The 22,712-nt window shown below is 55.1% G+C and overlaps 7 protein-coding genes across 7 annotated transcripts; 4 read left to right on the top strand and 3 right to left on the bottom strand.

The window, feature by feature from the left end:
* Positions 1–1,302: 1,302 nt before the first annotated feature.
* On the bottom strand, positions 1,303–2,730 carry BBK36DRAFT_3448 (hypothetical protein; the record flags this gene model as incomplete). The annotated part of the gene is made up of 3 exons (XM_024898032.1): positions 1,303–1,532; positions 1,607–2,602; positions 2,661–2,730. The coding sequence occupies 3 exons, from the start codon at positions 2,728–2,730 to the stop codon at positions 1,303–1,305; spliced, it is 1,296 nt and encodes a 431-aa protein (XP_024750756.1).
* A 1,547-nt stretch (positions 2,731–4,277) lies between these two features.
* BBK36DRAFT_1196633 (P-loop containing nucleoside triphosphate hydrolase protein) lies at positions 4,278–10,310 on the top strand (the record flags this gene model as incomplete). The annotated part of the gene is made up of 5 exons (XM_024896948.1): positions 4,278–4,521; positions 4,646–4,803; positions 4,879–5,443; positions 6,080–7,888; positions 8,568–10,310. 5 exons carry the CDS (start codon positions 4,278–4,280, stop codon positions 10,301–10,303), a joined length of 4,512 nt encoding a protein of 1,503 aa, XP_024750755.1. The 3' UTR covers positions 10,304–10,310.
* A 468-nt stretch (positions 10,311–10,778) lies between these two features.
* Positions 10,779–11,691, bottom strand: BBK36DRAFT_1158270 (TIP41-domain-containing protein; the record flags this gene model as incomplete). The annotated part of the gene is made up of 2 exons (XM_024894092.1): positions 10,779–10,907; positions 10,978–11,691. 2 exons carry the CDS (start codon positions 11,689–11,691, stop codon positions 10,779–10,781), a joined length of 843 nt encoding a protein of 280 aa, XP_024750754.1.
* Positions 11,692–12,338: 647 nt separating this feature from the next.
* Positions 12,339–13,746, top strand: BBK36DRAFT_1167832 (Pkinase-domain-containing protein; the record flags this gene model as incomplete). The annotated part of the gene is made up of 4 exons (XM_024895093.1): positions 12,339–12,434; positions 12,503–12,673; positions 12,797–13,573; positions 13,630–13,746. 4 exons carry the CDS (start codon positions 12,339–12,341, stop codon positions 13,744–13,746), a joined length of 1,161 nt encoding a protein of 386 aa, XP_024750753.1.
* A 215-nt stretch (positions 13,747–13,961) lies between these two features.
* Positions 13,962–14,949, bottom strand: BBK36DRAFT_1135024 (hypothetical protein; the record flags this gene model as incomplete). Its single annotated transcript, XM_024892505.1, has 2 exons — positions 13,962–14,313; positions 14,395–14,949. 2 exons carry the CDS (start codon positions 14,947–14,949, stop codon positions 14,086–14,088), a joined length of 783 nt encoding a protein of 260 aa, XP_024750752.1. The 3' UTR covers positions 13,962–14,085.
* A 556-nt stretch (positions 14,950–15,505) lies between these two features.
* Positions 15,506–17,368, top strand: BBK36DRAFT_1135023 (glutamate 5-kinase; the record flags this gene model as incomplete). Its single annotated transcript, XM_024892504.1, has 6 exons — positions 15,506–15,535; positions 15,800–15,856; positions 15,931–16,118; positions 16,175–16,285; positions 16,353–16,623; positions 16,680–17,368. Exons 1-6 carry the CDS (start codon positions 15,514–15,516, stop codon positions 17,366–17,368), a joined length of 1,338 nt encoding a protein of 445 aa, XP_024750751.1. The 5' UTR covers positions 15,506–15,513.
* Positions 17,369–18,106: 738 nt separating this feature from the next.
* Positions 18,107–20,177, top strand: BBK36DRAFT_1116150 (glycyl-tRNA synthetase; the record flags this gene model as incomplete). The annotated part of the gene is made up of 2 exons (XM_024890202.1): positions 18,107–19,702; positions 19,782–20,177. The coding sequence occupies 2 exons, from the start codon at positions 18,107–18,109 to the stop codon at positions 20,175–20,177; spliced, it is 1,992 nt and encodes a 663-aa protein (XP_024750750.1).
* Positions 20,178–22,712: the final 2,535 nt, after the last annotated feature.

Here is a 22,712-nt window from a genome sequence, read left to right as displayed (position 1 = left end):
GTTCGTGTGAACGCCACCCCCCTCCTCTTTCGTCTTGTAGTCTGTATAACTCTTGGTTTTCTTCTACTATTTGGGTTGCCCTGCATTGGACGCGTGTCGCCGAGAGCTATCCCTTGCGTCTCACAGCAGCGAGAGTCACCGGCAGCCAAAAAAGTCAAAGACCTAGACTAGCTTTCTCTCTGTTCGGTGACAAAGGGTACCAGCAGCGTGCATGTGACCCCGGATGGAATTCCTTCATTCTCACCTCCGCCTCTTTCGTTTCCCGCCGGCTTCTTTCTTGGCATTCGATGAGAACTAACAAATTTTTGTTTCTCTCTTCCTGATAGGATGAGAGAGCAAGCAAACTAAATCCCTCCAAAGGAATGGCCCGGCAGACGTTTGGACGTGGCACTTGGATTGGATTGGATTAGACTGGCTGTTTGCCTTTTTGATGGTCAATGATTTGCAATGAGAGCCTCTACATGTGGAAATCCCCAGAGGGGGTGTGTGTTATGTCGTGTATCGACTTCTTGTTGTCGATCAAGCAAGCGCTGGGAAAGGAGGGGGAAAACATCTGCAATGTATTCAATCCAACCAGCAGAGAGTCAAAGACAGAGCCTGGCGCTTGCTGGATCCGTTTTCCTTTCTGCGCCACAACCCCCAGAGCGCTTGCGTGAGCTCCATTCATGAACCGAGAGCAAGGAAGAGGAGGAAGAGGAAGAGGAAGAGGAGTAGCAGAGCGGTGAGCATACAAAGCATGTCGAAAACGGGTAGTCAGGGGGGCGTGCAGGAATGTGTCGCCCAACACCCAGATACACACAACGTGCTTCGTACACGTACATTACATATACGGCATATATGTGCACAACAACAGTTCCAATTGGTTGGGGAGTCGCAGCAGATACTTGGCGTTTCCGCGTGCGTTATGCCGCATCCCATCACGATTCCCTTCTGTAGAGCAAAGAAGAAGAGGAAATGGCAAATAATCTGCAGACGGGCCACGTGGGGGGTGTCATCTCGAAGGGCTCGGGTAGTGATGATAGGCGGTTGTTACACGGCCCCGTTGTATGTTTGTGAGTTTCTTCGAGGAGGAGGTGAGGGGCTCCCTGGTGGGAGGCAGCAAGCTTTTGATCGGAATGCTAATGGTGATGATGACAATGACGAGGGTGATGACGATGCTCGGCGGCTTTTGGTTCGATAGCATAGCAGGCGGTTGGCCCAGAATGAAGGGGAGAGAGAGACAAGGGGGGTGTCGGATGGCGTGTTGTGGAATCTGCGGTGCTCAAGGAACAGACGAAGAGACAGACGAGGTCTTATCGCAGCCTATCGAAAGGCGGCGTTGCGTTGCATGAATTGTCGAATACGGTCCATCCTTGCGTCATCATCGTCGTCGTCCTGCCCTTCCATGGCAAACTCGTCGCTGTCGTATTCGTTGTCGTCGAACTCTTCTTCGTCTGAGGCATTGGCGTTCCGGTACATGTAGGCGTGGCGGTCGTACTCATCCTCAGTATCCACTTCATCCTCTGGGTAATCTGCCGTGTAGTAGTTTTCCGCTGTTGTAAAGGGTCAATGGAGAGGCTCTTGTCTCATGTGGATCAGATCAGTGTCTTGCATGGCGGTGGCTTACCATTTTCGTCCTCGTCATCTTCTGCATACTCATCATCTTCGTCTTGGGGTGGCCCGTAAAACAGCATGTTCTCTTCTTCTCCATCCAAAACCAAGAGGCCAACATCAGACGGTAGCACATTGACGTCCATAGTGTGAGCGGGGATGCGCACGTATTCCTCGATGATCCAGTCCGCATCGTCCCCTTCTTCCTCACTCGCATCAGCCATGGGGGTATCTGCCGTCTCCCCGGCCGGGCTATCTGGCGCTACAGCAACAGCCGGATGGCGCTCTTGATATCTCTTTTCCGGGGCCTTGGGCCTGAATCTGGGCTTCTCCGCCTGCTTCTTCTCAACCTCCATGGCGTGTAAGTTTGCACCAATCTCGTCCAGTACCCATTGATTCATGTCAGCGGTAATCTTGTCCATGTCCTCAGTATGGCGGTTGATCAGCGACTGCGGGAGAGGATGGCGGGCTGGTGGCTCCTGGGAAGGATCACGCCGCTTTGCGATTCCAGGCTTCTTGAGGTGTCTCTGCTCGATGTGCTCGTCGGAGGTCGCCACCACCTCCTGAGAGGGGCCTTTTGTAATGACTGCCTGGGCATCTCTGATGACGAGACTCTGTCGCGAGGATCGTGGGATAATCTTTTTGCGGCCTGTACGCTCGACAAAGATGGTTGGCCCATGCCGCGCATGTTTCGAGATTCCTGCGCTGGTCGGCCCTTGGGCGGCGGACGCCTGCGCCAACATCGCCCGCGATACATGGAACTTGCGCTGTTCCGGAAGCTGGCCATCGTCGGATCGCTTCGCGGTTCCCCGGATATCGCTTGTTGAACTTGAAACACGGCCGTCGCTGTGTGTTCTTATCGGCGAGGGACGATCTTCCGGTTGCGAGACGTGGATGACGGGTTTGCCATCGCTGCGGCTCACGGCCGGGCCTGACGGTGCGGCCTGGGACTCTCGTCGCTGATACACCCAATTGCGGTCGCTGCGGTGGCGCTTGGCCCCTTCTTCGAGCTCTACGCGGTGTTAGAGGAGCGGCGCACTGAGGACGTCCATGTCAACGGGCGAACTGACGGAGGAAAGTGACGGGAGACTCGTCGTCCCGTTTGCGCTTGACCCGGATGAGCTGCGGGGGAATCGACATGGCTGAGGCCTTTTGAATGTGGAGAGACGCAGATGAAGAAGATGCCGCTTGTATGTCTGTCAAATCAAGCAAAGGAGCAGTTTGCAATGAGGACAGCGCGGGACAGCAATACACAGCAAAGTAACAAAAAAAAAATCGAAGTCTGAATATTTTGGCGTAGTCATCATTTTGGAGGTTGCTCCCCAGTTCGGGCTAGCAGGTGCCGCCCATAGCGGTACAAGGGTAGGTGCGAAGGACCCGGCGTGGCATGACAAGTGACGTCGCGGCTCGTTACACTGAGGCATGATCCCCTGACTGGTGCCTTCTCCAAATAGCAGACAAGAAGAGTTGACCTCGAAGTCTACCTGATGAATAATGATAAGTTAGTACCTGTAGTCCAACATCATTCTTTTCCATATACTATCTGCAGGGTCAACGTCCAAGCCCATAGAAGTTTGATGCATCCCTCGTGGAAACTCAAGAACAAGGCGGTTACATAATATCAAACGGCGTCCCCTCAAAATATACTTCACCAGTCAAATCGTCCATCTCGCCCACCTGAGGAACCATCAAATAACCATCAGGCTAAGCGTTTCTAGCACCAGCTTCTCCGCACAGCGTTCCTTGCCTCTGATTGGCCCGACCCCAAATCCATGATATCACCGCTAGGCCTACCTGGGCAGTACCTGCGCGGAGGTTCCGCCTGCATCGTCCCGCATTGTCCAAGGAACCTGGAGCCGTGGCTGTTTTGCCGCAGAGCCACGGAGCAACGGGCCGTATCCAAGACCTTCGTGCTTCTTGCAGGCATTCTCTCGACATGCTGGCTTTACCCGGGCTGGTTATGGTTACTTTACCTCACAGACACGCTGCATTGCATTGATTGCGTGACTAAAAGCGAGCAGATGGGCGAAATAAATACCTCCCCCAAACGCATTCGCAATGCCGCTCCCCTCCCGCCATATTGTATTACTAGTAGTATTCAACGCTCGAGGCTTGCCTTAGGCCGGACGCGAACGCCTTACGCGACGCCCACGTCACTACCAGGTGCCACTCGCCAGCCATGACGATTCTATGAGCCGTTCGGGATCCAGAGCCGCCCTCCACCACCGCCTCTCTCCCGGTTCTCTCCAGCAGGGAACTTCCAGGCAGCTGCCAGTAGCCTCTGCCAGCCAATGATCCAGCGTCACGGCCCGGGTTCCCATCCAACCATCCCCATATCTTGATCCCTCTCGGAGCTGGGCCTCCAGCCTTGGTGAAGGAAACAGAAACTCGGACCTGAACCCCGCATAAGAAGAGGCTGATCAGCCCATCGACCCCTTGTTTTTTCTGCTTCTGCCGTATGCAAGGAGAGGAATAGCAGCAAGCAGCTCGTTTCCTCTACCACTGAATCAGTGGCGCGGTGCCTTCAATCCTGCAGCGCATAACAGCTCACCCCCCTGCTGGGCTTCTCGATTGGAACACCACAGCTTGACGCCGGTGTCAAGTACCAAGTACTACTGCGAAGCTCTTCATCTCTACAGACCCCCACCGTGTGTCGCCCAGCTTCCTCTTCCTCTCCAACCATCGCCATGTCGTCAGCCGCCGTTCCTTATACCGTTACGTTCCACCGCCCCGGGACTGAGCCCCCCGTGTTCCTGGCTGGTAACTTTGCGAACCTGGAATGGGGGCTCCAGGAGATGGAATTCTCTCGCAAGGACGGAGGTGAATATTTCTTCGAGTCCCGCGTATTCGGTGAGCCTGGGAGGGAGTATCAGTTCAAGTTCAGGGCTGGCAAAGAGGGGCCCTGGATGGTGGATGAGAATAGAGCCACCGGTGAGTTGCCCCGTCGCCTTTTCGATATCATCATCCATCATCATCATCATCTATCCATCATTATCATCATCATCACCGTGATTATCGTCCTCGGTATCAGTCTGACTTTTGGATGTTCCTCCAGCTACGGACGAAATGGGCAATCGCAACAACGTCCTCAAAATGCCCAAGAACTACGTGCCCAAGCTCAAAGGGGAAGAGCAAAGACGGACCTCAACCCCCATTGAGCAAGTGGCCTCGGTTGCAGCCGAAGTGGCGGATACAGCTGCAAAACTCGATGAGGTATGACGAAACGACCTGTACATATCCTTTCTCTTCTTTTTTTGCAACGCAGTAACATTCTAACAGGCATCGTAGCAAGACGACTCGACCCCTCCCATCAGCAGGTCCGGCGGAGAGAGCGAAATTGATGAAGAACTTAAAACCCCCTTGTTTGCCCACGAGTGTTTCGGCGCATACAACTATGTGGACGATGCCTTGGATCACCAAGCTCTTGATGATGATAAATTGCGGCGGGAATCTTCGAAGCCGAGGTTCGACGAGTTCAACATTGACGAAGTGGATATCAATGATCCCACCATCGAGCAGTTTCCGTGCGACAAAACGGCCATCTTCAGCACTCTACGCAAGATTCAGTCGAGTCTGGCAGAAGACCAAGCCGTCATTGATGATACACAACCGTCGCCTCGAATGGACGCAAGAAGGTTCAGCGTGGATTCTGATGATAGTGTCCTGTCTGCAGGTTCTCTCAGCCCAGCCACGGCAAGAAAGAGGGAGAATCGCATGTCAACCAGCAGCGGCCGCAACAGGTCTCTTGTATCACTGGGCTCCATTGCCGAAGAGCCCAAAACACCGGGTCCCGAGGAGGGCGCCCATCCAGTGGCCACGGCCGGCTATATGAAGAATGACACTGGCTTTGGTCGTGCCAAGAGCCCCGCGATTGAGCAAGGCGAGCATCTCATGATGAAAGGAGCTTAGGTTGGGGAAAAGCATGGGATTATGGTTAAGCAAATCGACTCTACAACGGGACAGCAGGACAGGAAGGGCGAGACATGACGCCGGTCTTCATACATAGGATGCATTTTTCTCTACTTTGCAAGCAGCCACTTCTCTGTGGTATCTGTCATTTTCTCATTTATATTTCTTCAATTATTTATATTTTCATACTATGCTTGTAGGCAATGAAGCACAATGGACATTTCGTCTCTGGTTGATACTTTCGTGGAAAATGGATTGCACCGGGGAGTCTGTTTCCCACTGCTCATTTGCAACAAAATGGACTTCTTCACCGGACCCTCCTGTCTTCCGTAAGGAAATCTTAAGGTAATCGATGGAAATTACTCGAAAAAGATCAACCTGCGCCTTTCCGTCTTTGAGATCGTGAAGCCGGGCCCCAAGTGCCGCTCATCAACGGGGCCGGCGCTAGCACTGCCGATGCGACCCGCGCCGATAAGCAGCGACAATCAGTACGATAAAGAAAAAAAGTTGCAAAGCTTCTGCATCTCCTCCATCAACGCCAATCTCACCACATCGAGACATTTCAAGATGCGTCGTGCAGCCGCAAACTCGGTCTGCTTACGCTGTGTCTACACAATCCGAAGCCGGCCTCTTACACAGCCCTCACTGAGCCCGTCAATACTTCCCTCGGTGCAGCCACAGCCATGTCTGGGCCAGCGCTCCTTCACGCAGCGAGCCAGGGACAGGCCCTCGCGCATGATCCTCGCCGACCAAGTCCACAAAACACCCCGTCTGGGTCGGGATGACCGCAAGCCGCGCCGAGAAAGAATCGCAGGTCCCTTTGCCGGCATGAACCGGACGGTAGCCAACATTGACCCCAGCCGGGCGGCGGCAAGAGCTCGCTCGGTCGATCGCAAAGACTCCAAAGACGACAGCAGGCGGCGGCCGCCAAACGATAGAAAGGCGCTCAAGATGCAGCGGGCACTGGCGTCGGTGTCCTATAGCAAACGCACGTCGCTGAAAGAGAAGATGCAGAGCTACGAGTCGTTTGATCAGTTTGACCTTCTTCCTGCGGTCAAGACGGCCATCGGCGACGAGGTCTTCGCAGGAATGGTTGACATTCGTCCGACACCGGTGCAGCGGCTGGCGATTCCGGCGCTGCTGGGACAAAAAGAGCCAGGAGAGAAGAGGGCTCAACAGGAGAGGCAGTCGTCGTTCCTGTTGGCGGCGGAGACTGGATCGGGCAAAACGCTTGCCTATCTGCTGCCGGCCATTGATGCGCTGAAGAGGGCCGAGGCCGAGGATCCGGAGATTCAGGCCTACAAGGAGCGTGCTCAAATCGAGAAGGAGCGTCAAAAGGCCGCGGATTTCAAAGGAAAGCCCTTTGAGGAGCCTCATCCCACCATGGCCAGGCCAAAGGTTGTCGTGCTGGTCCCGACAGCCGAGCTGGCTCACCAAGTCGGGCTGGTGGCCAAGAAGCTGTCGCATGCGGTCAAATTCAAGACGGAGATCTTATCATCGAACCTGAAGCCCCAGCAGATCCAGAGGAACCTGTACGGACCCAAGGGACTCGATCTCGTCATCTCGACACCTCATCTGCTGGCCTCGATTGCAGATTCCGACCCCAACATTCTTTCTCGAGTCTCCCACTTGATCATTGACGAAGCCGATTCGCTTTTCGATCGGAGCTTCTCTGCCGTGACTTCAAGCATCGTGGAGCGCTCAACGCCCTCCATGAAGCAGCTCATCTGCTGCTCGGCAACGATCCCGAGAAAGCTCAACAACTACCTGGCCACCAACTATCCCAAGATGGTCAGAATCACGACGCCGAACCTGCATGCCATCCCCCGACGTGTCCAGCTCGGCGTCATCGACGTCTCCAAGGATCCCTACCGCAACAACAAAGACCTTGCGTGTGCCGACGCAATCTACACCATCGGGCGAGAGGCCTCGCAGCACGAGAACCTGCTGAAGGACGAAATCGACGTCCGCCGCATCATAGTCTTTGTCAACGAGCGAGAGAAGACGGAACAGGTCGCCGAGTATCTCCGCTCCAAGGGAATCGATGCTCAAGCTCTGCATAGAGACACTCCCGAGAAGCGTCACGGCGAGACCCTCGAGACTTTCACCACGTCCGAGCCGCTGCGGATCATTGCGCCCCCCAACCCATCGCGGAAACGATCTTTGGCAAACGTCAAGGTCCTGGTGGTGACTGATCTGGCGTCCAGAGGCATTGACACTCTCGCTGTTCGACACGTCATCCTATACGACGTTCCCCATACTACGATTGACTTCATCCACCGTCTGGGGCGGGCTGGAAGAATGGGCCGACGAGGCAGAGGCATTGTGCTTGTGGGTAACGATGACAGGAGGGATGTTGTTGCTGATGTGAAGAAGAGCATGTTTATGGGTCAGGCGCTCATCTAGACGGTCAAACGGGATTGTGAGTGGACTTTGAGTGTATTATTTGGCATATCATTATGACGATAAAGGGAAAAGAATCTGGCTGGTTACGGCCGTGTATGATATATATCGACGACTCACTAGAGATATGGGGATGGACATCTCTGATGTGTAATGTATCATGTTACAAGGACATATCTCCAGCACCTAAGGTAGTATGAAGCAAAAGAAAACTGAAAAGTGTCCAACGGTAGTTGTGTTGGTCCATCGTTGGTAGCGCACCCGACTGCGGTAGATCTTACTAGTAGAGCGACGAGGCTGAAATCCCAAGCCGTCACCTTATTTTTCTTCGTGAGTAGTGCCCCACCCAAGCTGTCAGCCTCGCGTATCCTCCACTTCCACCCGCGTCAGGACGCGTCAAGACTTTAAGCTAAATTTAACCCGCAGCCAGTATTGTTTCCCAACCACATTACTATGACATCGCGATAACAGCAAAGCATTCTTCACTTTTTTATGCACCTTGGCCTTGAGATCGGACATAACGATTAACGGGCAAATCTTTCGTGACCACGTCTCATCAGCAAGCTTCCACCACCTACAGCGTGAATTCTCCTGCCACCTCCCCTTCGCGCGCACTTCCCTGCTGCCTGCAATGCCGCGGCCGAGGAGGGGACGCGGTGGTGCAGCTCGAGGAGCAGCCAGAGCCGCTGCACAGCCTCCAAGCAGCAGCAGCCCCAGCATCGCAGGCGATCAGAAAACAGAGACCAGAGGACGCCCCAGAGGACGCCCGAGGAAGAATCCGCTCCCCGCTACACGGCCCAGCATCAGCGAAGAAGACGCCATCCAGGCCGCAACCCGCACCCGCGACGAGGCGCTTGAGAAGCTCGCCAACAAAGATGCGACCACAACAAGCGACGAGACGGCACCACGCGCAAGCTCGCGGAGCTCCATAGAGCTCGGGCGATTCACCGCGACGACTACGCCTGGGCGCAACCGACGAGACACGAGCGGGCTGGATCTGGCCGACAGCGTTTTCGGCGACTTGGAGGACAGCTTCGCGGAGGGTAACATTCCCGGCTCGGCGCGCTCGGGAGATATTTCGAACATGTCGTATAGCGCGCTGCGCTCTCAGTCGCGTCGGTCTAGTTTTGTTGGGAGAAACGACCCCCCGATTCGACCCAGCAGCCGCACTGGGAATACCCCGAGGGTTGGCTCGTCTTTCAACATTGGGCTTTTCAAGAGGCGTGCGCGAGAGCCGAGCATTCTCGGGGGCAGCAGGATAGCTCTGCAGGAGGAGGAGCCTCGGGCGATTGAAGATTCGGAAGCGGACAGCGAGGATGACTTTGAGCCCGAGGCTGAATCCACTCCCCTGAACAACAGGCGCCGCACGCAGGGGAAGATTGATAGCGAAGAGCCGGAGGTGCCATATGAAGCCGAGTCTTCAAACTCGAGAAAGCGCAAGAGTTTGGATACGCAACAGAGCAGAGCACGGCCTGGAAAGGTGTCACGGACAGAGCCTGGTCCGTCTAGGCAGCCCGGTGAACGGGACTCATCAGAGTTGCCAGATGCGCCTCCGTTCTCGCAGCATGATCAAGTGGATGAGACGAGCGACTCTGAACTCTCAGAAATGTCTTTGCCGCGAGACCTCCCGGCAAGACTCCCTCCACGTCCAGTCACACCGGTCAACCTAGAGGAAATCGCAGCCCCGCCGGCGAGCAGCGGTTCAGAAGGGCCAGAGGTGTGGCCAGACATTCGGACGCTGGCCAAGAAGCGCCGCCGACCTTCCGTCACCACTCCCACGCGCCTCGAGAACCTCTCAGACATGTCCTCTCCCCCATCACTGACGCACTCACCCAACTACGACACGGCCAAGACCGGCAAGCCCCGCGGACGGCCACCACAGCGCCAGCAGCAGGAGTCCCCCAAGATGACCACGGCTGACCTTACGAGCTTGTTGCCCAAGCGTAAGTACAAGAAATCGCGCGATCCGCTCGGCCTGGAGAGCGACGAGGAGCTCGACACTTCGGGATTGGGCCACGAGGATGACGAATTGTCTTATCTGGACACGCAGACTGCGCGCAGACGGAAAAGGGGCCGGCCACCTACCAAAGCTCGCTCGGCTTCTCGCGGCGGCAAGCGGACAGCATCATCATCGGCTAGGCCGACGTCCTATGCAGCCAGGTCCCGTCACTCGTCGGATAAGGAGAATGCAGAAAACGACGGTAGTGGGAGCGAAAACGAAGAAGTGAGCAGGTTTGATCCTCTGGCGGATGACACGTTCAATGAGGCTGCTGGGGGCTCAGCTGATGCTATTTCTACCGAGGAGCTGAAGCAGGCGAGCAACAAGTTCAAGGAGGTGGACAAGTGGGAGCTGGATTTTGAGGAGGTGGCTGAGCCGTCTTCGCCGCAGGATGGGCGATGATGTGCCGGGCGTGGTGATATCGGTTCGCCTGTTATGCCTGGTTGCCTTTGGTTTCTGTGCTATGGTTCTTCGTTGGGGCGCTGGGTCTCTCTTTTCTTGCATGGTTGATTCTTCTTACGCTTTCACGCATTGATCAAGACACATTTGAGGGAGTGGCGCTGGTCTGGATTGGTCGGTTGGTTGGATGGATGGATTTGTACTACCATTGTTGATATCCGTGGTCTGGAATCTTGTTGCATTATCTCTCCCCTTGCGATGGAGAGCCTGCTGGGGAGCTTCTATGCTCCCGTTTATCTTATGAACAAAAAAAGAAGAAATCAAAAGTTGAGAATATATCCTAGGGTTCATGCCCAGTACCAGAACGCCCCCATGCCTCATATATGCGATGCCCTCTCACGCCCCTCTAGATGTTTGGACTAGATTACTGTTTTCCTCTTGTTTCGCCTTCCCTTTTGGTGTCCCGCATTGATCCCAATCACTGCTGCCCTGCCAGTGACACTGCTTCTATCCTGTGTTCGACAACGTTCAAGAATGGATCCAAGGCATTGGGATCCCGTAGAGCGACGGTGACATCATCCGGTAGCCTTCCTGTCCTCCGCAGCGCCTGGAACCAGAAAAAAGTCATCAGTATATGGAACATCCAGCGTCAAAATCGCGGCACCATCAAAACTCACATTCTTTACGTCGTTGAAGCTGGCCTCCTTGGATGTATACTCGCGCAGCACCTCGTCCGTCTCGAAGTCAACGTATATCCGCGTATCCCTCAACCGCACCAAGACGTTGTCCAGGCGCATGAACAGCCTGCACAGCAACAGCATGCGCTTATCATGGACCCTCAGCTTTGCGCTATACAGCGAGATCCCGTTGTCGTCTAGCTCGCTCTCGTACAGCACGACCTCGTCGAAGAAGAGGATCGGGTCGCGCCGCTTGAGCAGCTCAATCGGGATCTGCTTGTCCGTGGGCGCAAACGCCACGCCGCCGTCCACGGACCCGGCGTACGCCGTCGAGTAGCTCCAGTCGTAGGGCTTGACCACCTCCTTGATGTTCTGTGTCGTCTCCTCCCGCGTGCTCTCCCAGTCGCGGGCGTAGGCGACGCGCAGCATGTGCTTGTCCGTCTTGTCGACGGCGTCGAGGGCGTCTGTGGTGTTGAAGCTGAGGGTCCAGTTGGAGGGCGTGTGGGTGATGGAGACGAGGTTGTCGCCGAAGATCATCTCGGGGACGGGGATGCCGAGCTTCTTCTCGAGGGCGTCGATGGCGGCGGACTTGGAGATGGGGAGCTTGCGGGTCGAGATGCGGAAGCGGTTCTGCGTGTGGGAGGACGTTGCGGCGGCGAGGGCGAGGTCGGAGGGGGAGAGGAAGGGCTCGTCGGGGGCTGTGATGTGATTCATTTTGTTGGTGGAGAGTGGGTGGAAGCTGGTAGACAGCTTCCCGCTGACTTGAGTTTTGGCGGTGTAAAAGCTTTGGTGGTGTTGGTGTAGGTTCGAGATGGCGATGACTTTAGTGGTTGTAAGTTGGAGTTGCGAAGAGCTACCGCTAGTGGGGGCCGAGGAATTAAGACGGCGGGGTGGCTTGACAGAGACGAAAGCGGTAAGTAAATATGAAACTCGAGGCTGTCAACAGAAATAGAATAAGTTTCGCGAGTGGCTGATTTGGTGTAGGTTTTCCTCAAATTCAACTTCAATCAAATCATGAGTAACGACCTGACTGCATCTAGAAGTTTGTGGTTGAAACTCAAGTTCAATTGGCTGCCGAGGATCTGCATCTGGCATTAGCTAATCCACGCAAGGGCATGTGGCTGAACTCACTCCAGCTGGCTCCCGTTTCCCTGGCAACGGGGAACCCCGACCAACAAATATAAGGTATATAAGGCACTTACCCCCGTCTCTACCGCAGGAGCAGCCATTCTCGCACACAACACACCAGTCTCGTCACTTCCACCTGCGAACATCCAGCGCTCACTCACATATTTGCTGAAGCTGCTATTTGCACACTACCGCTATCACATAGCCAGTCACTCGAAAGCAGACCAAGCAAAATGTCTGTCCGCACGCTGGAGACGCGATTGGAGACCATGTCCGTCCAGGACGAAAACGACCTCGGCGAGGGCACCAGGCTGTACACCAAGACCAAGGTACGGGCAGTGTCCACTGCAAAGACTCTGACTTCACCCCTTGGAGATGATATTAACTTCGGCTTCAGGTGACCGCGTCAGCGAGCAGTACCGCCCGGGCAAACGTCTACAAAGTAGCGCTTCAGTCGCAATCCAACAACGCAGTCTCATCTGCCACTTATCCCTCGGCACCAGCGCCAAGGAGACCCATCAATCCTGCCTCGCCCGCCAGAAAGGCTCTCCCTTCTTCCTCATCTCGAGTTCACGAGGATAGGGAGAAAGAAAGGGAGGCGAGAAAGGAGAGGGAGAGGGAGCGGGAGAGGGAAAGGGAAAGGGAAAGGGAGAGAGAAAAGGAGAAGGAAAAGGAAAAGGAGAGGCAAAAGGAGAAGGATGTCGAAGAGGCCAAGCCAGCCCTGACTGAACAGCCCGCCGCGCCCAAGCAATTCCATCTTGGCATGTTCGAGATCGGACGGCCACTGGGCAAGGGCAAATTCGGCCGCGTCTACCTCGCCAAGGAGCGCAACAGCGGCTTTATCTGCGCCCTCAAGGTGCTTCACAAGAGCGAGCTGCAGGCCGGAGGCGGCGTCGAGAAGCAAGTCCGCCGCGAAATCGAGATCCAGAGCAACCTGCGCCATCCAAACATCCTCCAGCTTTACGGCCACTTCCACGACAGCAAACGCGTCTTCTTGATCCTCGAATATGCCGGAAAGGGCGAACTCTACAAGCACCTGCGCAAGGAGACCAAGTTCCCCGAGTGGAAGGCGGCTCAGTACGTCGCCCAGATGGCCTCTGCGCTGCAATACCTTCACCGAAAGCACGTCATCCACCGCGACATCAAGCCCGAGAACATTCTCGTGGGCATTCACGGGGAAATCAAAATCTCCGACTTTGGCTGGAGCGTGCACGCCCCCAACAGCAGGCGCAAGACGCTGTGCGGTACGCTGGATTATCTGCCCCCGGAAATGATCAAGCCCGGCTCTTCGGACAACTACTACAACGAAAAGGTCGACCTGTGGAGCCTCGGGGTGTTGACATACGAGTTCCTTGTCGGCGAGGCTCCTTTTGAGGATACCCCTGTCATGACGCAGCGGAGAATTGCCCGTGCGGACATGCAAATCCCCAAGTTCGTCAGCCCCGAGGCTGCTGATCTCATCAAGAGAGTGAGTTTCCAGATTATCCGCTTGAGAGTTTGCTCAGCCAGCTAACATGCAAACAGCTCTTGGTCCTTGACCCCGAGAAGCGAATTCCTCTTGACGAGGTCCAGCGCCATCCTTGGATCATCAAGCACTGCGTCAAAGGAGAGCGAGCTACCAATCGCGAGAAGAGCTGCTGAGCTACGACTTGATTCATACATACCCTCGATCTGTTTTTTTGTCTATGGTTGACTGTTTGGAATTGTGAGGAGTTGAACGGTCTGTGGAGTTTGGGTTTGCGAGATTGGTCTGGTATAATAAGGAGGAGTCGACGGAGTTTCCTTTCCGCTGCTCTTTCATTTCTTCTTGGGTCTTTACAGGCGGGAAACAGCGATCAGTCGAATTAGTCTTTGATTTTCGGGGTATCTTTGAATTACACTGAAAGTTACATACAAGCTGAGTGTCATACGCCAGAGCTGCGCTGGTGCTATCACGTTTATCGTACATCATAGGGTCTATATCTACAAAGCATTCGATTTTCACCTGTACACCTCGTCAAACGGTCTTGTGTCGGAGAAGCACGAGTCCCAGACCTCGTTGACCACTTTTGTCGCTTGCACGTCGTCTTTGCATCTCGGCCGAGCCATGACTGATTGGATGGCCCTTTTGCGAACGCAGTTTTGAAACTGCTGGGTAAGAGACCAGTTGCCGCGGGTGAGGGCTTCTCTGGTCCAACGGCACTCCCCGCTGAGCATCGATGCGCGGATCTGTGATTGGAAAGGATGTCAGTCCCGGTACCAGAGTGACTACCAACTTGCAAAATGCATCCGGACATCCAAAGTACTGACCTCTGTGCACGCAGCATGCTTCAAGTCCTTGTCACCCGTCCAGTCCACCTTCCACCTGAGATGATCCCACGCATGCACCATCTCATGCGCCAGCGTATCCTCCAAGTGCTTCCTATCCCGAATCTCGTTTGCGCAAATCAAGATGCCGTGGTTCGGACTGAACCCGCCGGATTGGCGATGCACCTGGCCGTCGTCCTCGAGGCGGGCGGGACACCGGCGGCAGAGGACGTTGGAGGCGTCGAGCTTGCCGTTGAGGTCCTGGATCTTGCCGGAGAGGAAGCGGACGACGGGGGAGTAGGTGAAGAGCCAGTCGCGGTAGTCCTCGCAGCGCTTGCAGTCGCGCTCCTCGTGGACCTTGTAGCGCCACTCGCGGTAGTGGAACTGGCCCTCGGGGGTCATCTGGCCGGAGAGGATGCGGAAGTAGTTCATCCACCACTTCATCTGGGGGTCGAAGCCGGTCCGGGAGGGGTCGTTGACGACTTCTTTGGGGGCGGTAGACGGGGTGGACGACGCAGCCGGAGCCGGGGGGGTTGGTGATGATGCGTCTTGCGCCATGGCTGTGAGGGAGGGGTGTGTGTGTCTCTAAGATCGAGATGATGCTGCAAGGGTTAATTTGTCGGTTATCTCAGCATGAGTTAATAGTAGTGAGCTGGGTGACTGAGACAAGGGGAGCGATTTCTCATGCCGCTGATGGATGATGTGATGGTGCTGGTGCTGCCTCACCTCATCCCAGGCTGTTGTCGTCCAGAATTCTGCCGACGGGAATTGACAAAAGCCCAGGGCGGTGAGGGCGCTTTTTCTCTCTCAGCAGAGCCGGGCTTATCTTATCGCGCTGATGGTCACCGCCAAGCGCTGTCATAGGAAGAAGCTCCAATTGAATGCAGCGACTCCGAAAAGCGGGACGCAGCTTGACAGCAAGCAAAGAGATCAGACCAAAACTGGACGGCAAAGGGGGCCGCGATCTCGGCGACTTGAATATCAAACGGACATTTCCTGCATGTCACTCACTGACATCCTGAGCGAAGAGCTGATCGATTTCCTATCCATCTCATTGCGCCGATTAGTTTACGTGGTTACAGCACAGGCTGCGCGAGCAGGGGGAGAAACAGGCTGGCAGAAATGTCTGAAGATATTACTCAGAGTAAGCAACGGCCTTGCCCATATGTCGATCCCGATCCATTGTGTCTCAGTGTGCTTTGATGCGCTGGGATGCCTGGCCGCGTTCTCATTGTATCGTAACGCGCTTCCTGGGTTTTCCGTCTTGCTTCTTCTTTCATGTTCATGTTCATGTTCCGTCTATTCTTCTTCTTGACTTGCTAGTCTCACTCCAATTCCTGCTCGCGACGTGTTGCCTTCAGTCTCGCAATTCTCCGTAACTCATCCCACTAACGTTTATATCAATAAGACGACGGCGTGTCGGCCATGAGGAGGCCAAAGCCGCTGACCGTTGTCATCAAGCTGGGTGAGTGCGACAACTCGAAGGTGGACGGAGGCTATCGAAGACGGGACATTTCTCTGACGACTCATGAACCAAAGGGACGAGTTCAATTGTCGACGAGAACACTCATGAGCCTCTTCTCCCAATCCTCACCCTGATCGTGGATACGGCGGTTAAATTAAGAAAGGATGGCCATAGAGTGGTCATTGTATCTTCCGGAGCCATTGGTGTCGGTCTTCGACGCATGGATGTAGCAAAGCGTCCCAAGCATCTGGCTCAGTTACAGGTACGGCCTACTCTAAAAGACACCAACTGGGCTCGGCCATTCTAACATGCTCATAGGCATTAGCAGCAATCGGCCAGTGCCGACTGATTAGCCTCTGGGACAGCTTGTTTGCCCATATGGCACAGCCAGTGGCCCAGATTCTGCTCACACGTAATGACATTGCGGATGTATGGTGCAAACACACTACCGTCGTTGGAGGAGAAGAATGTCCCTGAGCTGACCTGTTCTCCTTAGCGAACACGATATCTCAATGCTCAAAGCACAGTCAACGAGTTGTTAGACATGGGCGTCATCCCCATTGTAAACGAAAACGATACCCTTGCAGTTTCCGAAATCAAGTTTGGCGATAATGATACCCTTTCTGCGATCACTGCGGCCATGATTCATGCCGATCTCTTATTCCTCATGACGGACGTCGACTGTTTGTACGACAAGAACCCGAGAAGCAACCCCGATGCGAAGCCCATCGAAATCGTGGAGGATATTTCGGCCCTCGAGGCGGATGGTATGTTGTGCCCCCCGGGCACTCCTTACGAATACAGTTGCTAACAGTCGAAATAGTCTCAAGCGCCGGCTCAGCCCTAGGCACAGGCGGCATGAGCACCAAGATCATTGCCGCAAGGCTCGGGACATCGGCGGGCGTGACGACAATCATCACCAGGTCGTCAAACCCCGGCAACGTCCTGAGCATTGTTCGCTACCTCCATCATCAGCCTACCAAGTCATCATCATCATCCGTTGCGCTGAATCTCATGGCTGCGTCGGAAACTACGGACGCGAGGCCAGCGCCGCCACTGCACACACGATTCCTGGCTTCAAACGACCCCATTCGGGACCGCCACTTTTGGCTCCTCCATACCCCCAACCCCCATGGCACGCTGTACATTGACGAGGGTGCCCACAAGGCCCTCCTCACCAAGGCTGGCCTGCTCCCCGTCGGTGTAGTCGACGTCGAGGGAAACTTTGCCCAGCAGGAAGTGGTCAGACTGGTCGTCGTCAACCGGCGGTCGTCTCCTGCGCCGGATGGAAAGCGCTGGGAGGGCTTGGGTGTGGAAGTCGGGCGAGCGCTCGTCAACTATGCTGCGCCTGAAATCGCGAGGATCATGGGCCACCAGAGCACTGAGATCAGGGGCATTCTGGGCTACGCGGATAGCGAGTATGTCGCACACAGGTCACACATTGGGCTGTTCCGGGGGGAGAGCAGCGGCACCGCGACGCCGACGAGGGAGTTGCGCTCGCCAGCCATGTAAGGGGAGAGAGAGACTGGGTTGAGGTTTTCTATAGATTGACGTCTTACTTGGTAAAGGATATAAAAAGAAATGGAATTTAGCCTTGAGGGCTCTGGTTAAATGGCAAGTTGACGTTTAAATTGATGTGGTGGACTTGGATTCCCCTGATTCGATATGTAATGAATGGCTGCAGGATGGTTGCATTTTGCCAGGTTGAGCTCTCACATATTGCCCAAGTGAGGGACATGCTATGAGAGATGGTATGAGAAATCTTCTTTCGTACATTATCGTTGTTTCCATGTCTGTCATTTGACTTGATAACTTCATCTCAAACCGTCGATATCAATGTTATCCGGCTGCTCATGTAGAGTCCACATTAGCGTGTTCCCAGCGGAGGGCTGCCGAAGCCGGGCGCTGGAAAAATAAGAGTCAATCGGCCAAGATCTCGGGCTTGCTGCAGGTGAATCCCGGTGGACCTCGAACCGCTGGGAGTCACACGCACAAACTTTTGCGCCTCTTCCCCTCCATCGGGTGTCAACCCCACCATCATCACCTTCGACCATTCCTGCAAACCTCGGGTGGATGAAGCCAATCCAGCTGCTGCTCTCGTCCTCAGCAACTCTCGCCCGCCTCAGACTCGGAGTGACTGTGACTCGACCTCGCCCTGCTGCAGCGCTGCGCCGTCGCAACCTGTCAGTCTCTTCCACGCTCTGCGCATTCCAGCTCTCCAAGCCGCAGAACCCCCCCAAGACCGGCGCCATGTCCTCGTCCGCGACCACGCTCAAGGGCCAGCCCCTCGACAAGACGGTGCTCGATGCCATGCTCCGGCGGCGCATGTTCTACACGCCCTCGTTCGAGATCTACGGCGGCGTTGGCGGTCTCTACGACTACGGCCCGCCGGGATGTGCCCTCCAGGCCAACATTGTCGACCTGTGGCGGAAGCACTTCGTCCTGGAGGAGGACATGCTCGAGGTGGACTGCACGGCCCTGACCCCCCACGACGTCCTCAAGACCAGCGGCCACGTCGACAAGTTCGCCGACTGGATGTGCAAGGACCCCAAGAACGGCGAGATCCTGCGAGCCGACCACTTCGTCGAGGCCATTCTCGAGGCCCGCCTCAAGGGCGACAAGGAGGCCCGCGGCCAGAAGGTGGAGGAGAAAGAGGTCGACCCCAAGAAGAAGAAGAAGGCCAAGTCGGCGGCCGCCGTCAAGCTCGACGATGCCGTTGTCCAGGAGTACGAGGAGGTGCTTGCCAAGATCGACAACTACGACGGCCCTGAGCTCGGCGAGCTCATCAAGAAGTATGACTTGAAGAACCCCGAGACCGGCGTGCTGCCCTCAGATCCCGTTGCCTTCAACCTCATGTTCCAGACGTCCATTGGCCCGAGCAGCAACCTCCCCGGATACCTGCGTCCCGAGACTGCGCAGGGCCAGTTCCTCAACTTTGCCAAGCTCCTCGAGTTCAACCAGTCTCAGATGCCCTTTGCCTCGGCCTCCATCGGAAAGTCATACCGAAACGAAATCTCCCCCCGTGCCGGTCTCTTGCGTGTGCGAGAGTTCCTCATGGCCGAGATTGAGCACTTTGTCGACCCCGAGGGCGGCAAGAAGCACCACCGCTTCCACGAGGTTGAGCACGTCGAGCTGGTCCTGCTGGATCGCCATGTCCAGCTCTCCGGAAAGACGGAGACGAAGAAGATGACGATTGGCCAGGCCGTCAAGGACGGTGTCGTCGACAACGAGACTCTCGGCTACTTCCTGGCCCGCATCCACCTGTTCATGGAGAAGATTGGCGTCGACCTGTCCAAGATGCGTTTCCGACAGCACATGGCCAACGAGATGGCCCACTACGCTTGCGACTGCTGGGACGCCGAGCTGCTGACTTCCTCTGGCTGGGTGGAGTGCGTTGGCTGTGCGGACCGCAGCGCCTACGACTTGTCGGTCCATGCCAAGAAGACTGGCGCTCCGCTGATCGTTCGTGAGCGACTCGACGAGCCCAGAGTCATTGAGGAGTGGCAGATCGACATCCAGAAGAAGAAGTTTGGACCCCTATTCAAGAAGGACGCCAAGACGGTGGAGACGGCCCTGGAGGCCACCACGCAGGAGCAGCGCGAGAAGCTGGCCAAGGAACTGGCCGAGACTGGCAAGATCACCTTGGATGTGGAGGGTGTTGCCGATGGCAAGGCCGTCATTGACAAGGACACCGTCGCGATTGAGTTCCGCAAGCGGGTTGAGAACACTCGTGAATACACGCCCAACGTCATTGAGCCGTCTTTCGGCATCGGCCGCATTCTCTACTCTCTCATCGAGCACAACTTCTGGACCCGAGCCAGCGAGGGTGGTGATGAAGCCCGTGGTGTACGTTTTCCTTGTCTTTATTCCCATTCCTGGTTGGAATTCTTGGGTGTTCATTCACTAACAACTCTCTACTTTGCAGGTGCTGTCTTTCCCTCCCCCCGTGGCCCCGACCAAGGTTCTCCTGGTGCCTCTGTCGTCCAACCCGCAGTTCAAGCCTACGGTTAGGAAGCTGTCTCAGAAGCTGCGAAGCCTCGGCGTTTCCAGCCGCGTAGACGACTCGTCTGCCAGTATCGGCAAGCGATACAGCCGGAACGATGAGCTCGGCACTCCGCTCGGCATCACTGTCGACTTCCAGACCCTTCAGGACGGCACCCTCACGCTGAGAGACCGTGACTCGACCACCCAAGTCCGAGCCGAGGAGGACAAGATTCTGGATGCCATCCGGTCACTCGTGGACGGAAGCAAGACGTGGGCGCAGATTGAGACTGAGCTGCCCAAGTTCCAGGGCCAGGAGATTGATGTTGCCGTTCGATAGATGGATCGAACTTGTGACAGAGATGTTTCGAGGTGTAAAAGAGTTATAGTCAAGGACCGATTACATGTCCTGCCGGATTTCTGTGCGGAAAGATTTGAACGCTTCAGACAGAAAGATTTAGAGAAAGAGAGGACAAATCAAGTACATGTTTTTTCGGGCAATGTTCATATTGATGCTGAAATACCCATGACAAAGGCAGCCCTTGTATAGGTACTCGATACTAACTGCAAGTTACCCTGGAATCTGCTGGGTGCAGTGGTATAGCCGACATCCCGTCATGTTAACTGGGCTTTTGCTTGTTGATCTTTGTTCGACTTTTCGCACATGTCTATCAAGGTATTAGAGAGGCGTTTCAACGATTCTTTTCGCGCGCGCGTATCCCGACGTGTGCTACGGAAATCGAGTAATGATACGAGTTGGTGTTACACGTCTCATTCTCTGCGTCTGAACCCCTCCTTCACCTCTGATAGCACTCGTGAGTCCTGTTGTCGAGTGTCTTTCTGCATTTCTACGTGCATATGCATCTGTAGCACCTCGTCCTGTCATTTCAGTTCGCTACGAGCATCACAGCTGGTCGCACCCAAGCCTTTGGGGAGGAAATGGAAGTGGGATGCGGCATTGAAATGATGCGAAAAGGGTTACTCCGTAGGTTTAAAAATTTCGGCATCTTATTATTTTATCGGGCGCGCTGATTGGGGTTAAAGGGGACATGGCAAGGCAGTTGGGAAAAAAAAGAAAAAGGGTTGGATATCAGAGTTGGCTGACTCGTTGGATTTTGCGCCCGCCCCTTTCCTTGGTAGACCCCTGTCGATTTCTATTTCGACGTGATTTTGCCAGTGGGCGCATGTATGTATGAGAAGTCAAAATGGGATGAATGAGTGGACGAGGAGAAACCAAGAGCAACGTGTTGTTTGTTTCTCTATTCACGTCACAAGTAGGATTGTTTCCCTTTGCATCCATATGCCCTGTATGGAGAGTGTGTATGTGCGTAATTTGTCAAGGAAAAAAGTCGTTTCTTAGCCCTTCATCCTGCGTCCAGGAGCTTCTTTGTTTGGAGCACGAGCGGAACCGCATGAAACATTGGATGAGGAAGATGAGCTGCTCTGGGGGGCTGACAGGGTAACAAATGTGGATTGTTGATGTCACGAACTACTTAACGTACGGAGTACATACCCTTTGCTTCAAGGCGAGGTTTCAAGGCGTATCATCTCACAGAGTTGAGGTTTGATACGCTTGTTAGTAGTATTAGTATTACTTTTCCGTCGGCAAAATACGATATGATATGGATCGTTTGCAAAAGTGGGAGATGTACGGAGAGGAGATTGGCAGATGGGGGGGTTTGAAATAGACATGACTGCTGCCGTGTTGGATGGCGGATCTTTTTCCTTTGCGGCGGGTTTTTGAAACACAGGGTGAAGTTGGAGATGGTAAGTACAAACAGATGCGGGCATCTGTGTAAGGTGTGAGTGAGGGGGAGGTGGAAGTGTTTGCAGGACGGGGTTTCTATTGGCATCTGCAGCGCTCCGTGTTGGTGCGAGGAGAAGCAAACGCATGTTTGTCTGAGCTTGTGCATGCAGAGGTACGGGCACAGGCACATTGACGTCTGTCCGTATTCATCGCGGGATGCAGGATTCTCACAGGATGGAAAAGCACTGGCCCTCCGGTGCTCTTTGACGATGCTCCCGTCATCATCACCAACTGAAATTGACCGGTCCTTGGTGTCCCGCCCCGGCTGCGTCTTCTGTAACAGTGATTTCAGGTGAAAGGGCCCGGGAGACAGTGCCGTGTTAGGGCCTAGCGGCTGTCCTGTTAGCTGTGCCTGGCTGCGATGGAGTCGGGCCCGGGTGCTTGCAGCCACACAAGGATGAGCAGGAACCTGAACTCAACCAACTGCAGCTTAGCACGGCTACTAGGTATTTCCACTGTTATAACCCCTGGAGCCCCCCAACAGGGTGAAAGAAAACACCGCCGGTCTACCACTATAAATTTGTATGTGATGGGCGGCGGTGTTTTCTTTCCACCCCTTGCCCCCTTCTGAGCAAGCAACCCCCCGAATCCCCTAAACGGGCACACCATTGAAGCAACCCTCAGGGGGTTTCCGCGCCTCACCTCGACTGGTGGCGGCAATTGAATCCACCTGCAGCAGCTGCTGTGGTTCCATTTGCTTGGCAACTGACCCCACTCTCGTCCACCAGCCCACTTGCCCACCTTCTTGCTTGCTCGACGACCTGTGGCGGGTGCGGCCTTCCGCGCTGGGCCTCGTCGCGACCTTCCCCACACTGGTGCTGTTTCTCCATGTCCTCACCGGGGCTGGTAGTTGTACGTGTAAGTAAGGTACCTTGCATGCGCCGGCACGGGCGCCGAGGGGGGGAGCGCAGCGCTACCTGGGACGCTCGTAGTGTGATGGTTGGCTTTGCGCGTACTACATGCCTTACCCCGTCGCATTTGCATCAGCTGCAGTAACGGTACCTGGCCGCACAGGTTGGCGGGATTGCTGCCATGGATGGTCTCGGCCGGTAATTAAGAGGATGTATC

The sequence above is a fragment of the Trichoderma citrinoviride genome, assembly GCF_003025115.1.
Source record: "Trichoderma citrinoviride strain TUCIM 6016 unplaced genomic scaffold BBK36scaffold_5, whole genome shotgun sequence".
Taxonomy (NCBI): Eukaryota; Fungi; Ascomycota; class Sordariomycetes; order Hypocreales; family Hypocreaceae; genus Trichoderma; species Trichoderma citrinoviride.
The sequence above is the reverse complement of the archived record's forward strand: the minus strand, read 5'-3'. Positions and strand labels throughout refer to the sequence as shown.